The sequence below is a fragment of the Bos indicus genome, chromosome 26 (genome assembly GCF_029378745.1).
Source record: "Bos indicus isolate NIAB-ARS_2022 breed Sahiwal x Tharparkar chromosome 26, NIAB-ARS_B.indTharparkar_mat_pri_1.0, whole genome shotgun sequence".
Taxonomy (NCBI): Eukaryota; Metazoa; Chordata; class Mammalia; order Artiodactyla; family Bovidae; genus Bos; species Bos indicus.
In genome coordinates, this window is record NC_091785.1 from 17,914,295 (window position 1) to 17,941,844 (window position 27,550).

At 43.8% G+C, this 27,550-nt stretch overlaps 1 protein-coding gene across 2 annotated transcripts in view; it reads right to left on the bottom strand.

Moving 5' to 3' along the window:
• Nucleotides 1–26,442, bottom strand: part of PIK3AP1 (phosphoinositide-3-kinase adaptor protein 1) — a 120,729-nt gene extending 94,287 nt beyond the window's left edge. For both annotated transcript variants that reach the window (XM_070781278.1, XM_070781277.1), the window contains exons 1-2: nt 26,115–26,442; nt 15,588–16,004 (exon numbers count right to left, since the gene is read on the bottom strand). In XM_070781278.1, the coding sequence (XP_070637379.1) occupies nt 15,588–16,004; nt 26,115–26,427 (730 nt within the window). In that variant the 5' untranslated portion in view covers nt 26,428–26,442. The remainder of the gene's footprint in view (nt 1–15,587; nt 16,005–26,114) is intronic.
• Between the last annotated feature and the right edge of the window lie 1,108 nt (nt 26,443–27,550).

Here is a 27,550-nt window from a genome sequence, read left to right on the forward strand (position 1 = left end):
GTCCATGGGGTCACAAAGAGTCAGACACAACTTAGCAACTAAACAACAATAGCCAATTAACAATGTTGTGATGGTCAGGCGGACAGCAAAAAGACAGCCATACATACATCATTCTCCCCCAAACTCCACTTCCATCCAGGCTACGTGGCAACTGTCTTTTGCATCGATTGATAAGGACAGAATATCAGATCCTCTTCGGGAAAATTCTCTATCCCTCCACTGTCACCAGTGGTTTGAGTGGAAGCTGTCAAGTTTTTTAGAAATCCCACTCCCTGGGCTATCAAATGGGCCATTCATAATGGGCCATTCATAGTCCTTGGCCTAGAGTTAGGCACCTGACCCAAGTTCAACTAGTTAGATCCTACCCGGGATGTTTAAATCGTGGACCTGAGAGAATAAGTGTCAATTCCTCTCTGGAGCTGGAACTGGGAGGACTGAGGAGTGGCCATTCCTAGGAGCTTTAATTATCCTTCTTGGAGATGCCTCATCAGAGAATGATTCTAGTTTGCAGAGAGACACAGAGAGAGAGAGGTGGAGAGGTAACTCTGGAGTTCAAATCTTTAGTTCCACATTATCTCCAAGGACTAACACTCCTACCCTTCCCATAGCTTAATTAATTCCTCTTGGGCCCAGGGCAGGGCTCTCTCCTTACAAGCAAAAAAAGTCCAGAGTAATACACTCAGCTTTCTAAGTAGGCCCCCAAAAGAGACAGCTTTGGCTTATAGGTCTCCTCATCCCCCTAACCTAACTTTCCCCTCCCTCACCTTCTGCCAACAGCTACTCCAGATGGGTAGCTACAGTCTGGGTATAATACAAGAAGGGCCGTCATTTCTTCCAGCCTGGCTGTTGTTCAGAAGGGAAGCTCAAGACTGCATCTTAAAGCAGGTGTGCCACCTTGCTGATTCATACTGAGCATGTGGTTACCTCAAATCCCCACCTCTTCTTCATGTAAACTATGGAAGCCAGGATTTTTCCTCCACCATGCTTTAATTCTATAGTTCAGTTTTGTTTGGGGGTGGGAGACGAGGTTTGAGACCTAATTGCAAATAAACACCTAGCCTTGTAAAATGTTGTATGTTGGATTGGAGCCAGGTTCCTGCCTGTCCAAATTGTTTTGACTCAAGGTTCCATCATCAGTGGCAAAGCTTCCCAAATGGTCATTCCCAGTTGGAGGCAACATGTTGACCATGATCAAGCTCTGTTGACCATGCTTAGCTTGCCTTCAGCTAAAACCACCAGACCTCACATGCACAACTCTTACATATATATTCCTTCATCCTGCTCTTGTACAACTGCTTAATTATTTTCTTGAATGCTGAATAGGATTTTATATTGATTCTTATTCATTTTCAACTTATCTTTAGCCTGTCCTTCCAACCAACTCACATTTAGGGAAACAAGAATGTAAAAGTTCCAAATTGTGGGAACATGGTAATAAATACCTCTCAACGTCACTGCTGTCTATAAACTTAAAGAAATGATCAAAATGCTCATTTTAAAATTAAGTAAAACTATGCAAAATTTTAGACAGTCCTAATCACTACTTGGAGAACATGAAAGCCCTGCCTGAGAGCCATGGTTAATTTCGGCAATACATTACCATTAGATAAGCAGGTGTATAATATCTGCCATGTCTACAGCCATGCCTTTCTTCTTTTTTCCAAGATGGATGCTCAGGAAACTCATTCTTTCCTTAATGGATGAGAGTAAGGAACTATCAAAAGGGCCCTTAGAAAACCACAGATCCCCTTTATTATTCATAGGGAGCTTCCTGCCTTCTGCTTCATAATGCTGTACCCTCTTGGCATTAAGTAATTAAAAGAACAACTGGCTGTTTAGCCGTCCTCTACCTCCAGGACACATAAACTCCTGAAGAGCAGGACTTGAGTATGACTTTTCCATCAGGTCTTCCCAGTACCTTGCAGAGTGCCACCGCCATGGCAGGCACTCCATTAGCTCAATAAATATTTGCTGACTAGAAACATAAATTAACATGCTCATCTCTGCCATTAACTGTGTAACACTGGGCAGTTCTTCTACCTCTCTGAGTCCTACTTTATTCCTTTCAAACTAGAGAGACTGAGCCAGAGGATCCCACAGTTGCCTTTTCTCATGTTAATATTCTATATTTCCATCTTGTTGTCTGCACGGCTCCCTGTCCCTCTTTTGCCATTAGAGACTCTAAAGCTAGACTGTTTCCAGAGCATGGGCAAGTTTTAATCAAATGAACACCCTGTACCATGGAAGAGATTGGAGTGAAACAATGTCAAAGGATTTCTATAATCTACAGGACTCTGATTTCAAAATGAAAATAAACATTTAGGCTGCCCAACTACTGTACGATTATTTCAACATTACATTTTGCCCAAAAACTTCTCCTATAAAAATGCTTTATAATCAGAGCTGGAGACCTTCTCTAGCAACAAACCAAGGCTTTAAGAGATGATATTCAGACAGTTGTAGAAAATGAAAAGGGGGGCTCTGTTTTAGAAAAAGTAACAGGCTGTCTCTGTAAGCAAATGGGTCAGAGGGTCCCTGGAAAGAAAACCAGGAACGACTTTCTTGACTTTAGAGAAGCCCTTTCGGCCTAAGTCCTTTTGTGACCTCAGCCTGGCCGCAGTGCTTGCCCTTGAACAGTAATCTATGACCTTTTTGTTTTCCTTTTTCTTTTTAGGCTGTGCCATGTGGCTTATGGGATCTTAGTTTCCCAACTGGAGATTGAACTCCAGGCCCCAGCAATGAAAGCAGGACCACTGGACTGCCAGGTAATTTCCAGTAAACTATGATCTTAAGGAAACAAAGAGAAGGCAGTCAAACAATAGTGCAGTGATAAAGCAGAGTCCTAGTTCCTCCTCAAGGGCTATACATAATAACATATCTTTGAGTTCTATAGGAACTAAGGCGCCAACCCAGGTGGAGGATGGAGTGATGAAGCTGACCCTCCTGAATTCAGTCAACTAAAGCTTGGACTCTGTCCACATTTGCCCCAGTTCCACGCTGAATTCGCCTCTGCTCCAGCCCTTTCATGAATATGCATGTATTCTAAGCTTCCCCAGTTTTGCTGTTCAGGGAGACACTGCTTCCGGAAAGATCCCCAGAGTTCTCCTTACTTGCTACAAGCAAGAATAAATTGTTCTCTTGATCTTTGGCTACTGCTGCTGCTAAATCACTTCAGTCGTGTCCGACTCTGTGCGACCCCATAGACGGCAGCCTACCAGGCTCCCCTGTCCCTGGGATTCTCCAGGCAAGAACCCTGGAGTGGGTTGCCATTTCTTTCTCCAATGTATGAAAGTGAAAAGTGAAAGTGAAGTCGCTCAGTCGTGTCCAACTCGTAGTGACCCCATGAACTGTATCCTGCCAGGCTCCTCCATCCATGGATTTTCCAGGCAAGAGTACTGGAGTGGGTTGCCATTGCCTAGGTTGTGTCTTTTGGTTCAACACCAACCAAGAATTCAGTTTTCTTTTCAGGTTACAACTCCACTTGTGATGCTAAATACCATATCCTGCAACAAAAAATGTTTCCCCACATTTCACACACTCAAAAAAAAAAAAAAAAGTCAACAGCTAACACTGATATTCTATCTGCTAGTCTTGATGAATGTCAATTCCACTGCATGCTTTAACTTTAGTTACAGCTTCAAACATTAGCTGATATATATAAAAGGAAACTTGTTTTAGTCCAGTTTAAAAGTAGAGTATTTTTATTTCATCATCAGCTTCCCCTCTATTTCCTGTGTTATCAGATGTTAGAGAGCGAGCCAGCAATCTGCTTATGAAACTGGCAACTTGGCAGACAAAATACGCACGTTCAACCAGCATTGTTTTAAATGAAAGGCTAGTATGGGTCTAATCTTGAAAGAGTGATAAGGAAGATACACAAATGCAGAAGGTACAAACCCGGTGGGGGGGCGGGAAATCAAGGAATTCCCAAAACCACTAAGCCAGTTCTAGAGGTTTCTTCTGAACACTTCAGATTTCTTCACTTCAATGCTCTCCTTCAAAAGGACACACTCAATTTCTGCTACTAATGATCCATGCACACCCCCATGGAGTTAACAATTCAAGTTACTAGCTGGCCTCTATAATAGCATACCTGGTTCTTTTCTGGGATAGGCTGTCATATCTGGTATACGTTTAAGTATTCAGTTCAGTTCAGTTCAGTTGCTCAGTCACGTCCAGCTCTTTGCGACCCCATGAATCGCAGCATGCTAGGCCTCCCTGTCCATCACCAACTCCCGGAGTTCACCCAGACTCACGTCCATCAAGTCAGTGATGCCATCCAGCCATCTCATCCTCTGTGGTCCCCTTCTCCTCCTGCCCCCAGTCCCTCCCAGCATCAGAGTTTTTTCCAATGAGTCAACTCTTCTCATGAGGTGGCCAAAGTATTGGAGCTTAGTTTAGCATCCAGTACTAAGCTTTAGCATCATTCCTTCCAAAGAATTCCCAGGGCTGATCTCCTTTAGAATGGACTGGTTGGACCTCCTTGCAGTCCAAGGGACTCTCAAGAGTCTTCTCCAACACCACAGTTCAAAAGCATCAATTCTTCGGCACTCAGCCTTCTTCACAGTCCAACTCTCACATCCATACATGACAACTGGAAAAACCATAGCCTTGACTAGACAAACCTTTGCTGGTAAAGTAATGTCTCTGCTTTTGAATATGCTATCTAGGTTGTATGGACACAGCGAAAAAAGATGCACTCAGTAGATGCTGTCTTGCTCTGAATCAGTTTGACAAGTTTCTGTTCAGACACATACTAACTATGTGACCACAGACAAATCTGCTCCATGCAAACAGCTGATGATCCACACAGCACCAGCAGCACAGGCTCCTTAAGAAGGATGCTCACAGGAAGGATATCTTTTTCTCCAACTAGGACCTTCAAAATGGGCTCAAGAATAAGGAAAATGGCAACAATCCATGGATGCACCCACCGAGCCACTCATCCATCCACTACCATTTACTGAGCACACAACATCTGTCAGTGGAGACAAGTATTTTCTTTAAAAACATAAATACAGTGAAAGTAAAACAGTCTCCAAATGGCTTTTTCCCCTAGAGAAAAGGCAACTTTATCGATTATTAATTTTGTTCATTTTTCTGTATCTTAGAAAATCAGCTGACCACTGTTCACATCTAAATTTTACCAAACTGGCTACATTAGCAAGTTTTCTGCCCAGAAGTCTATATGACAAGGCTGCCATGGCTTCAGTAATTTCTCCAATGATAAAAAATCATTTACAGCATGAATCATCCTATTTCCTCAGCCATCTCAGACACACTCTCAGTCATGTGAATGGCAATGGAAACTAAATTGAAAAACTGTGAAAACATCCTGCAAAAATAGGGAAGTTAACAGAGCCATTCTGTCATGCACATTTGCCCCCGTTTCCCTTGCCCCCATTATCTTCCTGTGAGCCACAACCGTGTATCTACACACCCACAGTAAACAATATATACAAAGTGGGAAATACGTGCATTCTTTCATTCCCACACAGATAATGGCATACTGCTATGTTCTTCTAAGGCTGAATTTAGGCTAATGTCCATAAACAGGAAGCTACTCTTATGTCATTTAAAATTCTATTTAAATTCTGTTGGAAAGAATAACTTATTAGCTGAAATAATATACAATACCTTGATGGGATTTTGAAAAATATTAGATTGAGAACAATGAAATGTAAGATATTTAAATTACATGTGGTTGTAACCATGGAATTTCATGACTTTAAAGGTCTGAGATGTCGATCTGAGCACCTCCCGGCATTTTAACAAGGACAAGAACAGGTCCAGGGTGGCCAGGTGACTTGACCACAGTGGCACAGCCAGTTGGTGTCAAAGTCTGTGAAATATACACCCACATTCTCTTACTTTTTGTCACAAAGACTGAAGTAACCTAAGGAGACATCAATCTAAATTCCACAAGAGTCAAATTCCATTTGAGAAGAGTAAAACTATGACTCAGTGATAAGTGGCTGTTCCCTCTTTTCAAGCAGAGCCCACATGGAGTGACTGATGGGACAGTCATTACAGCAATAAACAAACCAGTGTCACTTCCCCTTACCCAGAAGATCAATCTAACGAAGCTGAAAAAAAGGCCAAGGAGTTTGCAGAAAGGAATTTAACCTGAAACTCAACCTACTTGGAGTAGTTGGGTATTAGTCCAACTCCTTCCTCTAGATTCATAAAATCCCCATGACCCATCAGTTTTCTCTTTTAAAATCTCAAAGAGTAAAAATTAGCATCACAGAAAAATTTAAACACTGGAGAAATGTCTAAAATAAAAAGTTCAAAATGTCCTCCATCCACCAAAAGGCAACCACTATTAACAATTCCTTGTGTATCCTTGCAGTGAAAAAGTTCATAAACCAGTGTAAAATACATAGATACATATACACTGGCATAAATATATATAAATGCTGCTCTATACATACTTGCAAAATTTAGATAGATGAGTAGGTAGACAGGTAGGTAAACAGATAGACAGAAGCACCCTGGTTAGTTTCTGCCTTCAGATATGATAGGTTGCCAGGAGTCCAGTCTCACCAGTACATATGATAAACTGGTCATTCCAAGGATAGAAACGCCGTTGTTAATCAAAGTTAATTTTGTCTTACCCAATGTATACTTGCAGAGCCTGGGAACATAGCCAAATAGCTGACAAAATATAGAAAGAGACAAAGAAAGGGGAGGAATGAGGAAGAAAAGCCAGAAAGAGGAGATGAGAAAGGAAAGAAAACAATGAACAGATATTCCTTACAGACTAGCACATGACAGATGCTCATTCAATACTTGCTGAATGACTGATTGAATAAATTAATAAAAAAACCAGGACAGTCATTTCTAAAAACATATACGACATTTCATGTATTAAAATAGTAACAGATATGGCCCCCAGTTCTCTAAGCAGCATCATTCTTGATCTATACTGTCCAATATGATAGCTACTGGCCACATGTGGCTATTGAACAGTTGAAACGTGTGCTCTATGTGTAAAACACAAACCAGATTTCAAAGATTTAGTATGAGGAAAAGGATAGAAAACATTTCATTAACAATTTTACATTGGTTATAGGTTGAAATTTTAGATATATTGGGCTAAGTAAACCACATTATTGAAATTTACTCACTTGTTTCTTTTTATTCTAGTATTTAATTTTTTTTTACTATGGCTACTAGAAAGCTTGAAATTTCACATGTAGCTTGTGTTATACGTTTTTTGAATAGTGCTGGTTTAGAACGCAGGGACTATTAAAGCAATGACTATATCTGGCTTCCCTGCTCTGTTTCAGCACCTAGCACAGGGTCTTGAGAATGGAAGGCTCACTGCAACATCTGGATAAGAAAAGAGTTAGGCCTGGGACTACAAGGCAGGAGGGCTTGACCTGATCCTGCTCTAATGGAACAACAGCTGTGTGAACCTGCCAGGCCTTGTTTTCCTCATCTGTAAAGTGGTGATGAGAATACTGTGTGCCTTATAAGAAAATGCAATGCAGGAGAGCCAGGTTCGATCCCTGGGTTGGGAATGGAGAAGGAAATGACAACCCCCTCCAGTATTCTTGCCTGGAGAATCCCATGGACAGAGGAGCCTGGCAGGCTACAGTCCATGCGGTCGAAAAGAGTTGGACACGACTGAGCTACTAACACTACAAGAAAATAGCACTGACCAAATGAGATAATGTTTACAAAAGGGCTTTGAAGGGGTAAAACAGATGTCAGATCGCTCCTCCATTCTAGTATTCTCCTCTAGCAATAATCGCAGGAGAAGTGAGTTGCAAAAACTACAGAAACTACAGGGTAAGAAACCAACCGAAAAAATCCCTACATCTGATATTTCCATCCTGGCCTGCATTTAGACAATTCATACAAAAACAGGTGCAAACTTGAGATTCTCACACTAGTGGAAACTTCAGCATTCATCACTCCCTTTTCACTGCAGCTCAGCAACCACAGTTGACAAAGTGACTTGCAGATATTTTCCTTGAGGGACCACAGAAAGTCTAGCTGGGAGCAGAAGGCTGTCTCTGGGTGGCTTTTGAAGCAGCAGGGTGGCCAATTCCACAACACCACCTGGGCCCACAGCTCTGTGGGAAATTCATACAGATCCATGGGTACAAAAATCTATCTTGCACATTAGTCCTCATTGATTGTTTTTAGGTGTAGCTAGGAGGAAGCATCTCGTTCTATGAGGTGGTCAAGATACCTGGCAAGGGAAATCCAAACGACCTTTGGACATGTTGCAGCTTTTTAGTGACACTGGGACAGATTTTTCCATCCCAGCTGGGCATCGTCTCTCCAAATCAAAGATTATTTCAAAAGGGAAGACTGTGTGAAGGAAACATATTTCTGCAAGGGTCATTTAAGGGGGAACCTTAAGTGCGAATTAAACCACAGCAGAGAGAGAGCAGAACCAACAACCCAAGGCCACAAGGCAGGAGGACAGCAGAACAAAAATTGACTATTTCAAGAGGCCCCAGATCAGATTCTCCCCTCAGTCTCTGCAAGGCAGCACAGAAGCCCCAGAAGCCATCACGGACTTACCATCAGCGAGGCTGCCACAGCAAGGACAGCAAGGAGGGTGCAGTCACTTCCCCTTTGCTGGGAGGGTCTGTCTCTCTTCCCCTGTCTAAAAGCTGCCGCCTGTGACGTGGAAGTGAGCTGTGACCTGGCCAGGCTCTAAGCCCCTGGGAACACTGCCCCGTGACCTGCCCTGTGACAGCCCACAAGGCCTGAGTTGTTGCCAGCTCCTCCAACCAGAAAACCAATGGACAGGGCTGCAGGCATGGAACAGAGTCTCCAGAGCATGGCTGCAGAGCATAATCCGCTGCGGAGTCTTTTTGAAATTCATTTTGTCTGAACCAACCTCTGAGATTCTTGTTCAGTCAGCCTAGGGTAAGGCGGGGACACCAGCATGTTAAACAAAGTAGGGGGGCAATGCCAATATCCAGTCTGACTTGGGATCCTGTGGTCTAGAGAACTCAGGGAAGCCTCATTGTCCTTAATCCTTTCTCTTTCCCAGGCTTTCTTCCTGCTTCTTGTCTCCATGAGGAAGAGGAGGATGAGGGGGGAGAGGCTTAGAAGGAAGCAAGACAAAGCAGAGCATGAGTCTGAAGGCCCTATGTTTCCATGTGAGCTGCTCCCAGTCATCATGCAAGTTATTGAACCTTGCTGAACCTCAGTTTTCTCACCTGTGAACTGGTGGTAAAACCATCTACCCACTCAGGGTTGTGGTGGGGGATAAATACCCATGAAGTGACCAGTGTATTACACACAGCAAATGACACAGCATCACCTTAGTGTTAGCTCTTTCCATGAGGAGAAGGAGTGGTTCAGGGCAGTTCTCCATATGAGTATCTTTGCAAGAGAAACTGCAAACGTAAATCACTGACTTAGGCATAAAGGGAAAGAAAAATAAGTAGATAAATTGCAACAACAAAAAACCAAGTAAGGGGCCATGAATTCAGGTCACATGGGGAGAGTGGGGAGATGCACAGAGCAGGTGAGCACCATCTCTAGGAGCTCTACGGAGACTGGCTAAGAGGAAATCCACAGAGATTGACAAAGATTTAGGCATAAAGCTGTGTGGAGATTTATTGCAACATTATTATTTTTTAAATTGGAAATAGCCTACAGGTGTATTTTTCATTTTCTTTTTTTAAACATTATGATAAACATACATTACAGTTGACCTCTGAACAACATGGGTTTAACTGCACTGACAAGTTATACGCAGATTTTATTTTCAATAAAAATGATCAACTACATGATCCCCTGTTGGTTCAATCCATAAATGCAGAACCACAGATACCAAGGGCCTGTGTGGGACTTGACCATCCATGGATTTTGGCGTCCTACATGGGTCCTGGCAACAATCGCCCACCAATACTAAAGGATGACACAAAGATTTTTGCCTACATGGGTGGGGGCAGGGGAGTCAGTACCCCTAACCCACATGTTGTTCCAGGGTCAATTGTATTTTATTTCAGAAAAGAAAATGTTCCTTTTTAAATCTGGGAGAAGACTTTGGAATCCATCTGATTAGCTAAAAGTATTTGTATCTCAATTGTTTTCCTTTTAAACTCCAGTTTAACAATCAGATTAGAATACTAATATCAACAAAGGAAGGCCAGATGTGGACAAATCCCTCTAAATTTTCCCCATGTGAAAAAGGCAAAATTCATGATGATTCTGGGCATGAGAAGCACAAAGGGCATGAGAAAAGATAGGGGAGGTAAAAAGAAAATACATATAAGAAAGCAGACAAGATCTCCAACGTAATACTGAATAATACTGGAAGAACTGGTTCAGCGCTTCCCTTCCCCCTCAACACATACACACACAAATATGGACACACTAAATTATGAGAACTTTTGAAATAAAACTCAGTGTTACCCATCAAGACCTCTCCCACACAGACTAACAGAATCTATTTTTACATTCCAATGAGATTTGCAGTAAAGAATAGAGCGCCTGAAAAAAAAAAAAAAAACAGAGCGCCTATAAAAAGAGGAAATAATTTCGGTGCTGTACCCTGGTTTTTCTCACTTCCTTATTTTAAAATAATCACCTAACAAATCCAAACAATTCAGAACAATAGTACAGTCTTCTATGCCCTGGGTATATAACCCTGCAAACATTTTGGAACTAAACTGAACAGGTTAAAAGGTTCTGGGTAATTTGCCCAGAAAACTCACAATGATATCTTACAGTGCTGGGGTACTGGAAGAAACCTTCCAATCACCTGGTCCAACCCCATCATTTTACAGATGAAGGCCTTGGGAAATAAACTGGCTGTTACGACACACTGAAGCCTCTATAATTAAAACATCTGCTCAGTTTTAAGGTGACTGACAAATTTGGAGAGAGGGGGTAGGAAATAAAACCTCCCAAACATTTTTAGTGGCATAGTAATTATGATCAACACGCCTGTTAAATGAAGAAGCAGTAAGGACTGTGATGGAAGTATACCCCCATTCCGATGTCAGGACCATTTACATCTGGAAAATGGAGAGGCTGAAAGCTGTCAGAGCTAACATTGAATCTGTGAGTCAAGGACCAGGAAGAGAACTCCAGAGCCCTATCCTGAAGTCTACTGGCCTAAGCACCAAACACTGGTCTTATTTTATACGTAAACACTGGTCCAGGAGTCAACCTTATGAGATAGTGCCTTCATTTCCAGAAAAGTAGATATCTGAGAAAATGATCCAGGCATAACAGAAGTACAAGACAACTGACTTGACAAAGGAAGGGTGACTTAGACCTTAGCTCAGTTTTCAGCAGACCCCTAACCAGCAGCATCAGCATCACCTGGTTGCTTGTTAGAAATGCAGAATCTTGGGTCCCATCCAGACTCATAGAGTAAGAATCTGTATATTGACAAGAATCCCAGGTCTTCCCACCCTCATTAAAGTTTGAGAAGTACTTATTTAGATAACACAGCAGCAAGAGAAAGTATAATTAACTACTTGTAACCTCATTCAGGGCTTCCCTGGTGGCTCAGTGGTAAAGAACCTGCCTGTTAATGCAGAAGATGTGGGTTCAATCCTTGGGTTGGGAAGATCCCCTGGAGGCGGGCATGGAAACCCATTCCAGTATTCTTGCCTGGGAAATCCCATGGACAGAAGAACCTAGTGGGTTACAGTAAATGGGGTGGCAAAAGAGTTAGACACGAACAACAACCACCACAATCGATCCCAGTTTCTGGAATTATTACTTCTATTACCAGTTCTATTCTCTAAAGCTTTTAATCTTTAAGCCTTATTTTAAATTTTAAGTGGTCTAAAATTTAGCCTAAATTTTAAATGGTCTCAATGAATATCTTACTAAGTAGTAATATTTGTTGACAAAAATTCAACTAATTATCAAGTTAAGAAGACAAAAAGAATTTTATTTGAGCCATATGGAGGATTATAACCTAGCAAGTAGATTCTCAGAAAGCTCTAAGAACTCTCCTACCTGCTAGAAGTCAAAGGCACAGTCACAAACATTTTTGAGACAAAGGACTGTGCATCAAAATGACATGCTGATGTTTTACATAAAGTTCATCAAGGATACATGGTCCAGGTAGGCACAGACAAAGCAAGCAACAAGTCATCATGACCCTGTACAAAGCTGGGAAAGAACACTATTATTTTAAGTTACATTGTTAGTGTCAGAAGAAAGAAAAAATTGATCTTTATGGTTGAGCAGGCACTCCCATTCCTGAGAAACTCAGGCTAACGTGGGTCAATGCGCAATGCGGATGCCCACTGTACACATGGGAGGGGAGGAGAGGTCCAAATACAGAGAGAGTTTGATGTTTAATTTTTTCTTGCCCTGCCTTAAAATAAAAATTTCATTTCATCACGTTTTCTCAGAAAAGACCTTAAAATTTAAAAAATATATATGTATATAAATATTCTTGGAGTTTTACTGTTTTCAAGGGTTACATAGATTATGAACTGAAATCTTTTTCCCTGCTATTTTCTGTTGGGGTTACAGTAGGAATATGACCAATATTTCTTCAGTTGGGAATTAGAAACCCCAGGAAAATCTGGTGAAGGAGGAAGACTGGATTCAGTATAGACATGTTTCCCTAGCAAAAAAACCCCAGAAACTTAAGGTAAGAGAATTTTATGATCAAAGATTGTGAAGGTCACATGGTATAACCATGGTTCCAAAGATGAATTCCTTTTACACCATACAGGCAGTCTCTGCTTGCACACTCCTGGTGATGTGGAACTTACCACCTCCAAGGGCCACCCATCCCATCTTTGCACACTTCAGTTATTAGAAAGATGCCTGAAATGTGTCTCCCTGTAGCTTTTAATAGCTGTACAATCAGTAACCCCACAATTATTGTTTCTACCATTAGTGCATCCCCATTATCAATTTTCCATTATGTCTCCCACTGGAATTGTTTTAACAGAGGAAGTCAAAGAAATAAGTTTCATGTATTTATTTCTCATAGGACTGGGCCAGCTTGTACTAGTGGGGTGTATGAAAATTTTATTTTTGACTTTTATTTTGAACTACCTTAGGAAAACCTCATGTGTACAACAGGGATATTAAAATAAATTATCACAAGTTATACAGACTATAACTAAGGACATACTCATACCAGAAACATAGCATAGGGATAATTTGATCCTTAAACACTGTTTTAGCTCTAAGCTTCTGGGGAGTCAAAGCAGGTATGAAATAGGACAAGATGGTGGTGCTTCAAAAGTATTTGAGACTCTCTGGCCTAAGGGACTCATAGGTTTCAGCCCTGGAAAGTGTCTTAGAACAAGTGTAAGCCCGCCTCTTAAAGAGAAGGAAGTGTTAGTGTTAGATGCTCAGTCGTGTCCGACTCTTTGTGACCCCATGGACTGTAGCCTGCCAGGCTCCTCTGTCCATGAAATTCTCCAAGCAAGAATACTGGAGTGGGTAGCTAATTCCCTTCTCCAGGGGATGTTCCTAACCCAGGGATCAAACTCAGGTCTCCTGCATTGCAGATAGATTCTTTACAGGCTCAGCCACTGGGGAAGTCCCATAAAAAAGGAAACTGAAACCCAAAGAGGCTACATAGATTGCCCAATATTGGGCATTCAGTTAGCATCGGAGCCAGGCAATAGAGTGTCGTCACTCATTTTTGCTACAACATTAGACTTTAAGTCTTCCGTTTGTTAAGAAAGCTTGTTCAGCACAAAAATCAGAGATACAGCCCCCCATTTCTGGGCCAACTGAGGGTGATGGCCATGGCCATTCCCAAAGCAAACCTAAGCCATTCTAGCCTCCCCACACAGAGACCTCTAATCCCCAAATTCACAAATCTAATATCAGATAAGTAAATGACATTGGAGGCACAAGCCATCCTGCCTCATACAGTTTTCTATGATTCCATTTGTCCCTACATTTCCATTGATTCTGAACCACCCAGATTTTCCACTAAGCAGTTGGTTTTAATCTCCCATTTAAAATATCTCTTTCTGATGAGAGGTTATTTGCTTTCAGAACAGAAATACCACTGTGAAACATGTCATTCCTTCTGAAACACTTGAAGCTAAGGGCTCACAGCACACTGAGCCAGAGTCATTAGTGAAAAGTATAATATTATAAGCGATCAATTTATCTAGGCATCTGAACATCAGACACTGCCAAACAATAGTCAGAGAATCCCTTTTAGCATCTATTTTTAAAAACAATACCACTGTAGTATTTGAAAGACCAGTCTGTTAGCGCACACACCATGAGGCCAGTACAGTAACAACACAGCCATGGTGTGTGGGATGATGGACAGGTGGGTCACAGCAGCCTGCCCACCAGATCATAAGCTCATGCTAAGCAGTGACAGAAGCTTGTCCGCTGCAACAACCAGTTGTACCTGACTTCTCTGTAAGTTTCAGCAGACCCCTCAAACCAATGAAGTACAATCGTGCAAGTATGAATTATGCATTTTTTTCTATCCTTGTGTCCTTCTGAAGTAAAGATAAGTAAACTCTGGAAAAATCCAGGTCCCGGGAGTTTCAAGTGAGACATCTTCTACACTCACACTTGTCATTTATATTACAGAATGGCCTGGGATCCTACTGTGTTAGGTCACCTGGTCATACTTATTGGTTTGGAGCAGGCCATTCCTGGGATAAAAATATCTAGGAACTCTACTAGCTTTTTAAGGTCACTAAGAATTTGTGAATTCTTGATTCACAAATCAAACGACATGGGGTGGATGAGTCAAATTTTAATGCCCAAGGCACACCAGGGATAACTGAGCATAGTTACATCGCTCCATTATTTTCCAGGTTTCTTTGCTGGCATCAGGTGTATCAGAGCTCAAATGGCAAGAGAATAGAAGATAAACACATAGCTTGCTCATAGCTCACAGTGAAGCAAAAAATAGAAATCAAAAAGAGGAAGAAAAGCTGTGACACACGTCCATCCCAGAGCACATCTTCCGGTACTGCTAATCGGAGCACTTGTCATACTTCCTGGGGCCACTGAAGTCATTAGTCCTGGCAGAGAGGCTCGGAATTCTCCCATTTGAAAAGGAGAAACAAGGCAAAGGACAGAAACTAGGCTGGTGGAAAATAGAGAAGGCATGTGTTTCTCTATAACCATGTTACCCAAAAGTGACACCTTTTCAACCAAAATCTTAAGGTCACCTGATGATAAAAAATGGAAGTGCCTTGCAACAGGAAGGTTGGAAGTCATAGTCCTCACATCCCCACCAAACTAAGTCTCAGACTCCCACCCCCACTGCCGTCTAGGCTGGAGTCTCTGTCCAATGTCTTCTGAGGTGTAGACAATTCTAAAAAGAGGGCTTATCCTAGCACAGAACCCAAGGAAAAGTGTCATCTTTCTTTCCTGTGGTCCAGGAGACCCACCCTATTCTACCCTATCCAGGAGACCTAACCTACCCTATTCTGGGATGGGACAATCCCATCCCAGAAATAGTCTGCTCTAAACCAGTAAATACGACTGGGGCTCTTAGCATAGTGAGGTCTAGATTCAGTCTGTAATAGGAATGATGACCATTAACACCACAACATCTCGCCTGAAATGCCTGAGGCCTGGATGGGTCATTTTTTCCAGGGCTTGCATATCTGTACTCCAGAAGAGACATTTACCTTCAGAAATGGCCTTCTTCACAGCTGCTACGTAAGTCTCAGGCTCATCGTCACAGGTGAGCTCCTGCCAGTGTGCCCAGTCTGGAAAGAAGTCCAGGAACTCCTCGCTATCCTGTACCCCACAGAGCAGCCGCACCACGCGGCGTGGAGGGTAAAAGGCTCTCTGCAGCAGGGGCAGCAAGCTTGGCTGGCAGAAGCACTGCACCAGCTCTGCAGAGAGCAGCACCATAACGCAGCGCACATGGAGAAAGAAGCTCAGGTCCTCGGCGGAGAAGGACGTCTTGGGGCTCAGCCTGTAAGTCAGCGTCTTCTGGCTGCGGACCTGCCGACTGGAAAGGAAAAGGTCCTGGAGGTACTGGCACCACTCCTCAGCATCTCGGCTATAAACGATGAGGATGTCGCATCCTCCCGGCATCCCTGAGCAAGAAGGAGACACGGAAGCATGTTAACATGCCTGCTCCCACTAGGGCTTCCCATGACCTGCAAGAGTCACCATCCAGACGAGGGGCCTGGAACCCACAATCTCTCACGCTCCACCCCCAGCATATCTGCCCAACTTCTTTCCCACTTACAGCCTGTGTTCCTACCATTCCAGACTCCCTGCCATTGTCCAAACACCCCATGCTGTTTTAGATCTTTGCATACGCTGTTGCTTCTGCTGGTATCCTCTCCTGCAAATGGCTGATGTAGTATAGGATGACAATGATGAAAGAAACTGCAAGCACTTACTTAGAGCTTACTACATTCCAGCTTATTGCCTAGAAAATTCATTAGATCATCACAGCAAACTTCCAAGGTACCACTACTAGCCAGATTCTAAAGATGAGAAAATTGAGGTATGGCAGAATAAGTAATTTACCCAAGAGCCCCAGTGGCAGAGTTAAAAATTTGAACCAAGGCAGTTTGATCCCTGGTGGCTCAGATGGTAAAGAATCTGCCTGTAGTGCAGGAGACCCAGGTTTGATTCCGGGGTTGGGAAGATACCCTGGAGAAAGGAACGGTTATCCACTCCAGTATTCTTGCCTGGAGAATCCCATGGACAGAGGAGCCTGGTGGGCTACAGTCCATGGGGTCACAAAGAGTCAGACATGACGGAGCGCCTAACACTTTCAGTTTGATCCCCAGAACCTAGCTTTCCCAAACACAGTGGTTACAAGCACAGACCTGGAATCAGGCAGCCAGACTTAGCATCTTGGCTTTCTGAAGTAGTAGCCATGAAACCCTGGGCAAGTTGCTTCCATTTTTTAAACCTCATGTACTTATCTGTAAATGGCAATATAAAGGCAATATTTATCAGTGTTTTGTGAGAATTAAATATTTTATGTAAATTGCTGAGCATAGTGGTTGGCATGTAGTAAACCCTCAGTGATTGGTTGCTGCTGCTGCTGCTAAGTCGCTTCAGTCGTGTCCGACTCTGTGCGACCCCATAGACGGCAGCCTACCAGGCTCCCCTGTCCCTGAGATTCTCCAGGCAAGAACACTGGAGTGGGTTGCCATTTCCTTCTTCAATGCATGAAAGTTAAAAGTGAAAGTGAAGTCGCTCAGTCGTGTCTGACTCCTAGCGACCCCATGGACTGCAGCCCACCAGGCTCCTCCGTCCATGGGATTTGCCAGGCAAGAGTACTGGAGTGGGGTGCCATCGCCTTCTCCTAATACCAAGTGATTGGCAGCCGGTGTCATTATCCTTCCAGTAATATAAACAGTGCATTAACGTAAAGGTAACCATGGTTGAACTAACACATTGACCTATACAGTGTCTTTTATAAGGTGCCCCTCACCACATGGTCTGTCACACAGGCTTTATTCTTCCTGTAATAAAGCACAAATGCCAGAAACGGAGTCCAAAGCCTCAGAGATGTGCTGAATCTTTGGGGGATCACAAAGTGATCCCAAACTCCTCATTTACAGATAAAAGATATACTTCATCTGAGAAGATAAAGGAATTTATTTAAATTTACATTCAGCAAATTAGTTCAGAGTCCGGACTGAAACTCAGGTTGCCCCCTGGTTTCCTATCCCATCCTCTTGCCGACTTTACTTGCTACCTCCCATCAGGAATTCTGTCAAGAATCTTATGAGCAATAACTCTTGTTTTCCATTATGGAAGTTCAAAGAAGCTTGGCTCTTAACGTAACACTTGTGAGTCCTCATCTCCCATTAATTCAATGAACTATTCTAAGGGATTTGGAAGGGGTGAGCACAGAGAAGCACCTACGAATCTACAAGGCAATAGGGAGCCCTCCTCCCACTCAGAGATGGAAGCAGGGAATTTTGTGAAATGGGATTCATCTAAGTTGTGGATTAGCACAATTAAATGCCATCCTTGGGCCACATTTATCTCAATGTCAGAGGTAGGACTGGGGCAAGACCTGAGCTTCTCAGCTCTGAAAACATCATGGAAGGAAGTCCCATTCCTGGCCCCATCCATCTCCATATTCAAAATAAAAATAATGACATATAAAATGTAAACCCAACACAGTTCTGATATCCCCCCAGGATGACAGTACCAAATCTTTTAAAACAGTAAATAAAACAAAAATGTGCTGTTTCTTTTCAGAGCCCCTCATTCAGTACTAATATAAAACCCAATAGGTTTCCAGTAGGAACAAGAGCATCAGCCTGTGAGTCCTTTTGAAGGGAAGGTGCGCAAATTTTAAAAGAAGGCAATTTGAGACTGGAATAAAAGTCAGCAATTCTGAAGACACCATGGATGTCTGTAGCTCTGTAGCAAACTCAATTCTGAACATGGTCTGTTTCCTCAGTTTGGAATAAAACAGTCCCTTTTAGGAATGCTTACTCTGGTTCCAGAGTTAAGTAGATCAAGGACAAAATTTAAACGTATCAGTGGTGCAGCCTTCCATAAAATGAAATCTTTGCCAATTGAATCTTTTTTCTTCTGTGTAGAATATTTCTTTGAACCTCGATGGAAAAATAATTTCTGAACTACAAAAGGAATAAAATTGGCAAATCTACATAACTATGGAGCTCATACTGAGAACAAGCAGAATTAACATCCAAATATATCTGTCTTCTTTATGCTCCTCCTCCCTACGTGGCTGTTTTATACTAAGAAGCAAATGTTCTTCTAAATGTAAAGGGTAATTGTATATGAATGGGCATGAATATGGCCCATCAGGTAGGCAGTGTGCAAGACTACATTTCATTACAGTATTAAGGATGCAAAGTTAGTGATGCTGTGCTCAGGGTTTACTTAAAAGTATAAAAGTAAGAAGCTGTAGTCACATACCCTCCCTCCACATACACACAGAGACAAATATATTAGCAAATATCATGTCAATAGTTTGTGCAAAAGAACTAGAAGGAGAGTAAGGTCTCAGAAGAGGCTGGCTGTGGTCCCATACATTAGTGATGGAGAAACAAGGGGTAATGTTTTCAACAGGGTTGACAAGTGATGGCTAAAGAGTGACGAAGAAGGAAGAAAGTGATTTCTGAGAGCACCCTTAAAAGGTACTTAAGAAATACCCTTAAGAAGGAAACTTGGGTCTCAGAGCACTGATTGTCTTAGCAGGAAAGCAGCAACAGTACATTGCCTGACTATGTAGATATGAGTGATTTATACCACTTTTCTAAGGAGTCTGTTCAGTTGCTAAGTCATGTCTGACTCTTTGTGACGCCGTGGATAACAGATTGCCAGGCTTCCCTGCCTTCACTATCTCCTGGAGCTTGCTCAAACTCATGTCCATTGAGTCAGTGATGCCATTCAGCCATCTCATCCTCCGTCGTCCCCTTCTCCTCCTGCCCCCAATCCCTCCCAGCATCAGAGTCTTTTGCAATGAGTCAACTCTTTGCATGAGGTGGCCAAAGTATTGGAGTTTCAGCTTTAGCATCAGTCCTTCCAAAGAACACCCAGGACTGATCTCCTTTAGCATGGACTGGTTGGATCTCCTTGTAGTCCAAGGGACTCTCAAGAGTCTTCTCCAACACCACAGTTCAAAAGCATCAATTCTTCGGCGCTCAGCCTTCTTCACAGTCCAATTCTCATATCCATACATGACCACTGGAAAAACCATAGCCTTGACTAGACGAATCTTTGTTGGCAAAGTAATGTCTCTGCTTTTCAATATGCTATCTAGGTTGGTCATAACTTTCCTTCCAAGGAGTAGGTGTCTTTTAATTTCATGGCTGCAATCACCATCTACAGTGATTTTGGAGCCCCCAAAAATAAAGTCTGACACTGTTTCTACTGTTTCCCCATCTATTCCCCATGAGGTGATGGGACAAGATGCCATGATCTTAGTTTTCTGAGTGTTGAGCTTTAAGCCAACTTTTTCACTCTCCTCTTTCACTTTCATCAACAGGCTTTTTAGTTCCTCTTCACTTTCTGCCATAGGGTGGTGTCATCTGCATATCTGAGGTTATTGATATTTCTCCCGGCAATCTTGATTCCAGCTTGCGTTTCTTCCAGCCCAGCGTTTCTCATGATGTACTCTGCATATAAGTTAAATAATCAGGGTGACAATATACAGCCTTGACGTACTCCTTTTCCTATTTGGAACCAGTCTGTGTTCCATGCCCAGTTCTAACTGTTGCTTCCTGACCTGCATACAGTTTTCTCAAGAGGCAGATCAGGTGGTCTGGTATTCCCATCTCTTTCAGAATTTTCCACAGTTTATTGTAATCCATACAGTCAAAGTCTTTGGCATAGTCAATAAAGCAGATGTAGATGTTTTTCTGGAACTCTCTTGCTTTTTCCATGATCCAGCGGATGTTGGCAATTTTATCTCTGGTTCCTCTGCCTTTTCTAAAACCACCATGAACATCTGGAAGTTCATGGTTCACATATTGCTGAAGCCTGGCTTGGAGAATTTTGAGCATTACTTTACTAGAGTGTGAGATGAGTGCAATTGTGTGGTAGTTGGAGCATTCTTTGGCATTGCCTTTCTTTGGGATTGGAATGAAAACTGACCTTTTGCAGTCCTGTGGCCACTGCTGAGTTTTCCAAATTTGCTGGCATATTGAGTTCAGCACTTTCACAGCATCATCTTCCAGGATTTGAAACAGCTCAAGTGGAATTCCATCACCGCCACTAGCTTTGTTCGTAGTGATGCTTTCTAAGGCCCACTTGACTTCACTTTCCAGGATGTCTGGCTCTAGGTGAGTGGTCACACCATTGTGATTATCTGGGTCATGAAGATCTTTTTTGTACAATTCTTCTGTGTATTCTTGCCACCTTTTCTTAAAATCTTCTGCTTCTGTTAGGTCCATACCATTTCTGTCCTTTATCGAGCCCATCTTTGCATGAAATGTTCCCTTGGTATCTCTAATTTTCTTGAAGAGATCTCTAGTCTTTCCCAGAGTTAGACTCTTCTAAATGGAAATCTACTTAAAATGTCTCATTCCTGAGGTTCTGGTGCTAAATTTCACTCACCCCCTTTGAGTGAAAGTATAGGCATCCTTCAGAGTAATTGCAGGTTTGGTTCTGATGCTGCTGTTGCTAAGTTGCTTCAGTCGTGTCTGACTCTGTGCAACCCTATAGACAGCAGCCCACCAGGCTCCCCCGTCCCTGGGATTCTCCAGGCAAGAACACTGAAGTGGCTTGCCATTTCCTTCTCCAATGCATGAAAGTGAAAAGTGAAAGTGAAGTCGTTCAGTCATGTCCGACTCTTCGTGACCCCATGGAAGGTTTGGTTCTAGACCACCATAATAAAGCGAATACCGCAAAATCAAGTCTCCCAAATTTGAGGGTTTCCCAGTGCATATAAAAGTTATAGTTATACTATACTGTGTAGTCTGTTAACTGTGTGAGAACATTAAGTCTAAAAAAAAAAAAATCCCAATGTACATACCTTAATTTAAAAATGTTTTATCACTAAAAAATACTACCCTCTCAGCCTTAACCATGTTTTGCAATAGTAAAATCAAAGGTCACTGATTACAAATCATCATAACAAATATAGTAAATAATGAAAAAGCTTGAAATATTGCAAGAATTACCAAAATGTGAAAGAGAGACAGGAAGTGAGCAAACACTGTTGGAAAAAAAAAATAACGCCAACATTCTTGCTTGATGCAGGGTTGCCACAAACCTTCAATTCGTCAAAAGTAAAATGCAATATCTGCAAAGCGCAATAAAGCCATGTGCAATAAAATGAGGTATGCTAGTACTTGAGAAGGAAGTGGTTAATACCTCAGGCTAGTTAACATCACAACCTACTTGGTCACCAACTCCTGGTGTGACTTCAGACCAATATACTCTGTCTAAGCAATTTTGCCTCAGTGTAAATGAGGACAACGAGATCTATCACCTTCCTGAATTTCACTCTGGTGCTGAAATTGAAACTTGGGGAAATTCTAGAAAAGTCCAAAGTGGAAGTCAAAGTCCTTCCACAACCTGCTGGGACTAAATGTTTTGTCGGGGACTCTCTCTCATGCGTAGGGACACCCTTTTCTTCAATGAGTCCCTTCCTTTAATCATAAGTCACTCTTCACACGTGCCAAATCCTTCCTTCATTTTTGTTTGTTTATTTAGAGAAATGAAATACATGAGCCAATAAGGAGTCCATAAATTCCAGACAGAAATAAGGAAGGATCTCTATCCTTGAGGAGCTTAGAGACCAGGACTGGCTATCAACGGAGAAAGGAGTGGAGAACAGCAGAGGCAGGGCTGGCTGGTGGCAACAGGGAGTGACAGTGGTGGTAAGAAACACGGTGACCGAAAGACAGCTTCCTTTTAAGAATCCACCCCAGAAAAGACCTGAGAAGAAAGAGCTTGGCAGCTCCTCAAACTATCCAGCCCAGACCACTCCATTCATCCAACCTGGAGTCCGAGTCTGAATCTGGGCACCATATTGAAGCAGGGTGTGACACAAGGAAGGCGACTCGAATAGGGAGAGATCTGGAAACAACATGAGGAGCTTCCAGACTCTGAAAGTTTCAAGTTTAGAGACTTCACAGGAATACTGAGGGACTTTGAGGATCAGACAGAAGGTAACATGACAAAAAAATTTTAGGTCCCTTCAAGCTCTTTTGTCCTATAAGTCCAGGAATGGAAGAAGGATCTAGAGGTAAGAGAAGCCTTGTGGGGGTAGAAAAAGGTATGAGAGCTTTCTTCAAATACCTAGAGGCTGATACACAGAGGAAAGGATTCTAGTTTTCACTCAACCAGGCTTGGCCACTTGGGAAAATCACTTATGGCTTCTCTTTCCTCTCTCTCAAGAGTAAATACAACAGACATCATCAGAAGCCTGCAGAATATTCCAGGGTAGGCTGACTCCATTTCATTTCACCTCATTTTCCAAGTGTTTTTCAGACAGTCAAGATTCTCCTCAATTTCAACAAGCAAATATGCATTTCCAAAAAAAAAAAAAAAAGAAAGAAAGAAACTAATGCTCATCCTTCCAGTGGAAGGGAATTGAAGAAGACCACATGATTGGATCATAAGAAGAAACGAAGTACTGATGCATGCTACAGCTTGGATGAACCTTGAAAACGTACAACGTGAAAGAAGTTAGTCACAAAAGGCCACATAATATATAATCCCATTTATATGAAAGTCCAGAGTAGGGAAATGTAATCTACAGAGACAGAAAGTAGAACTTAAGGCTAGAGAGGAAGAGGGAACAACAGAGTGATGGCTGAAGCGTATGGAATTTCTTTTTGAGGTAATGAAAATGTTCTAAAATTGACTGTGATGATGGTTGTACAATTGTGTCTGATTCTTTGCAGTCCCATGGAGTGTAGCCCACCAGGCTTCTCTGTCCATGGATTTTTTTCAGGCAAGAATCCTGGAGTGGGTTGCCATTTCCTACTCCAGAGGATCCTCCCGACCCAGGGATCAAACCCATGATTCTTTAACCCTGCGAAGAGGCAAAGGAAGAGGAGAAAAAGAGGAAGACACATAGGAGAGTGGCCTGGATGGCTCCAGAGACTACAGCATCCTGACAGAGAGACAGTCTCACCACTCCCACCAGTGTGCCATCCACCATGGGACCCGGTACTTCCAGACCTCAGAAAGTCTTCCACTTTCAGAAACTGGAGTGGTGACTCACCACAAAGGATGTTTATGGCAAGAAGATTTGACAGCTTTAACCATTACAGACATAAAGAGATTACAGACACTACAGAGCCCATAAATGGGCCCAGGTTTGGCCACTGGGCTTGAATCCCTGTAAGAATAGAAGCACACAATTCCAGCCCCTTTGGCCACGCCTACTGGACACTGGTCGGGGGTGGTTTTCTCCACCCAAAGTATGCTATTTCCTGGTCTAAGCAGCCCAGGAACTGTTCCTAGCAATAGACGGAGGTGGGAGCATCACTGATCTTATCTCCTACTTCTCCCCAGTCACCCACCTACTGTGGCCACTCTGGCCTGCTCCCTGTTCCAGAAATATGTCATATCCGCCCATTTATTGTTTCCCTGCCTAAAGCCCTCTTCCCCCACATGCCTCCTCTCCTGTGCTCCTTCAGGTCTTTGCTCAGATGCCCCTTTCTCCATGAGACTTAACCTGGCAGCTTCCTTTAAAAATGTATCTCCAACCCCCTTTACCTCTCTACTGTTTTGCCATCACATAATGTACTTTCCTTGGGCTTCCCCGCTGGTTCAGTGGTAAAGAATCTGCCTGCCAATGCCAGAGACACAGGAGATACAGGTTCAATCCCTGGGTTGGGAGGATCCCCTGGAGGAGGAAATGGCAACCCACTCTAGTATTCTTGCCTGGAAAATCCCATGGACAGAGGAGCATGGAGGGCTATGGTCCATGGTGTCACAAAGAGTCAGACATGACTAAGCACGCAGGCACATGGCACTTTCCTTATTCAGTGTATTGCCTGCCTTCCCTCGCTGTTCCATAAGCTTCAAGGAGTCATGGCTTACGTCTGCTTTATTAAATATACACCTGACACCTAGAACTGTGCCTGCAATAAATATATGTTGAATGAATTGATTCCCTCTAGTTAACTCTGCCGGAGAAGGCGATGGCACCCCACTCCAGTACTCTCGCCTGGAAAATCCCATGGATGGAGGAGCCTGGTGGGCTGCAGTCCATGGGGTCATGAAGAGTCGGACACGACAGAGCGACTTCACTTTCACTTTTCACTTTCATGCATTGGAGAAGGAAATGGCAACCCACTGCAGCGTTCTTGCCTGGAGAATCCCAGGGATGGGGAAGCCTGGTAGGCTGCCGTCTATGGGGTCGCAGAGTCGGATACGACTGAAGTGACTTAGCAGCAGCAGCAGCAGCAGTTAACTCTGCACGGGCTTTCAAATGGATTGTGTGGACTATGAACCTACTATTACCTTATTCATAGTACAAGTTCTTCTAACCTCTAGTGCCCAGCTAGAGAACCAGGAGGCTAAGGTTAGCTACCTTCCCAATTCCCTTAAATACGAAGTTTGCATTACCAAATCTAAGGGAACTGTCACCGTTGATTGGCCTTTTCTTTCAAGTCACAATTAGAAGACTATCTCAGGGCACCTGGGGAGAGCTGGCCCTTCATTCTAGCATCTGCCCACAATTTCTCCAAATGTAGCACGTCCTCCCAGCCAATTAGATATTATTTTTCAAGAAGATTTTACATCCTGTTTTCACATGTTATCTCTACTAAAACATTATAAGATGGGGTGGAAAAATACTAGTAAACGCACTTGCAAACATGGTAACTCTAATCTTCTCATTTAATAATTCCCTGTTGTACTTATGGCTTGCCTTCACAGACTATAAACTCCTTGAGAGCAGAGATTAGGGTGTCCTGGTCACCAGTGAGGACATATTTAGGTGCACAATATCCACTCCATTGCATAGTTAGTGCTCATTGGTTGTCTCTATTCTCATCATCATTACTGTGCTTGTTCTGGATCTCAGTGAGTGAGAGGCTTGCCAAGGGTACACTTTATGGACCAGAAGGGAGCCCAAGGCTAATTAGAACAGACTCCTGGCACCTTTTGATGGGTAGATTACCCAGTTACCCTCACCTATCCCCAGTCCCCAAAGTTCTGACAAGGACATAAGAAAAGTAAAACTAAAGGAGTGGTGTTCCTAGAGTCCTACCGAAATTCTAGACAAAAAAAAAAAAAAAAAGCCCAGGAAGGAAGAGGAAGCCGGTTAAGGAAGGCGGCCCAAAGCCCATCTCCAAACTCGGACTGTCTGAGCGCCCCCTATTGGCCCGATAGGATCCGAAGAGAAGCATTTAGCCAGCGGAGAGACCAGAGGGCTCTCCACATTCTTTAAATTTGACTCTTGGCTCACAGAGTTAGTTCAAGAGGGAGATCGACCCTCAGAAGCTCAAGGGCCAGTGCTAGAGGGAGAAAAGGAGACTCAGAAGATGAGGGACAGGGGAAGGTAGGGCAGGGGCCGAAGAAAATCGCGCAACAGCTTGGGAAGGGGAACGTGAGAAAGTTGGGGAGGGAAGTCTGCGACAAGAAGAGAGGAAAGAACAGAACACAGATCCCGCGCCGAGCCGAGGGAGCAGCCGGGGACAGCGAGAGGAGACAGCGGACGGCGGGCGGCGGCGGCGAGAGGGCGCGCGGAAGGGAGGCGGGGGAGAGGGACCGGCGTCCGGCCTACGCACCTGAGGCTGCCATGCCGCCGGCCGCGGTCCTCCGTGCCCGGCTCGCTGCGCGCGGGGGCCGGGGCCGGAGCGGGCTCGGCGGCGGCCCTGGCGCAGGACGGGAGCGGCGCGCCCGGCTCCGCGCAGCACCAGCCGCGGCTCTGGCGCTTCCTCCTGCGGGGCAGCGAGGACTCGCCGAGAGGGCGTGTCCACAAGGCCCGCCTCGCCGGCGGGGCTCGGCCCCCGGCACCTGCTCCCCGGGCGGTTGGGGAGGGGAAGTGAGAACTACCCCCCATCGGCCCGCAGCCGGCCAGCCTTCCAGCGTTCCCCTCATCGCTCACTCAGGGTAGGGAGGAGGCAGAGGGGCTTCGTGCGCCCCGCTCCCCGTGAAATCAGCCGGGTCGGCCACCAAAGGGCAGCCCGAGTGAGGGAGCATTGAGAGAGGACGGAGGCAGAAGGGTTAGCTGCACGGCCTCTGCGATCTGGGGCGGGGGCTGTCAGTGTGCACAGGTGGCCCAGCCATCTCCCCATTCCCTGGGGCTTTCTCCCTGAGCCGCTGCCCTGGCAGGAAGGGGAGGGGGCAGGAAGGGGAAGAGGCATCTTCTCTGGCACCTGGCCCTGGTGCTTGATGTTGCCCTTGATTACCCTCCAGTGACCTTCCTGTAATTCCTGATCTCCAGACGGCACAAGAGCGTTAATGATAATCTCATATGTCAAACGGAAGGTATCGTCGTCATTGCCTTTTGTGCCTTTGAGGTAGCACCTATCATGGCCTTCAGGTTAGCGCTGAAGAAAGAAGCCAAATCTCTTACTCAGACTCCCACAGAGAGCAGATGCTCCCCGAGGTTCTATACCACGCCTGTTTGAGACCAGAGCTAGAGCTCTCCCTTAACCCTCGCACTCGCCTGCCACGTCTTACCCTCCTCCCTTTGCCGCTCTGTAGTGGATCTGAAGGGAGCTGTGCCCTTGCAGCCCTCAGCGATGTCCAGAGAGCAGAGATGACAGAGAGATAGGTTTTCTGTGCAAGTGGAAAGAAATGAAAGACATTTAATAATGGAAGTATCAGGGTTCAGTCCAAGAACTAGTTTTCTACTGTTGCCATAACAGATTACTACAAATTCAATGGCCTAAAATAAAACAAATTTATTATCTTACATGAGTAAGATATGAAATTAAAAGATGCAGTCATAAAATCAGAAGATGCTTGCTCCTTGGAAGAAAAGCTATTACAAACCTAGACAGCATATTAAAAAGCAGAGACATTACTTTGCCAACAAAGGTCGGTCTAGTCAAAGCTTTGGTTTTTCCAGTAGCCATGTATGGATGTGAGAGTTGGGCTATAAGGAAAGCTGAGCGTTGAAGAATTGATGCTTTTGAACTGTGGTGTTGGAGAAGATTCTTGAGAGTCCCTTGGATTGCTAGGAGATCCAACTAGTCAATCCTAAAGGAAATCAATC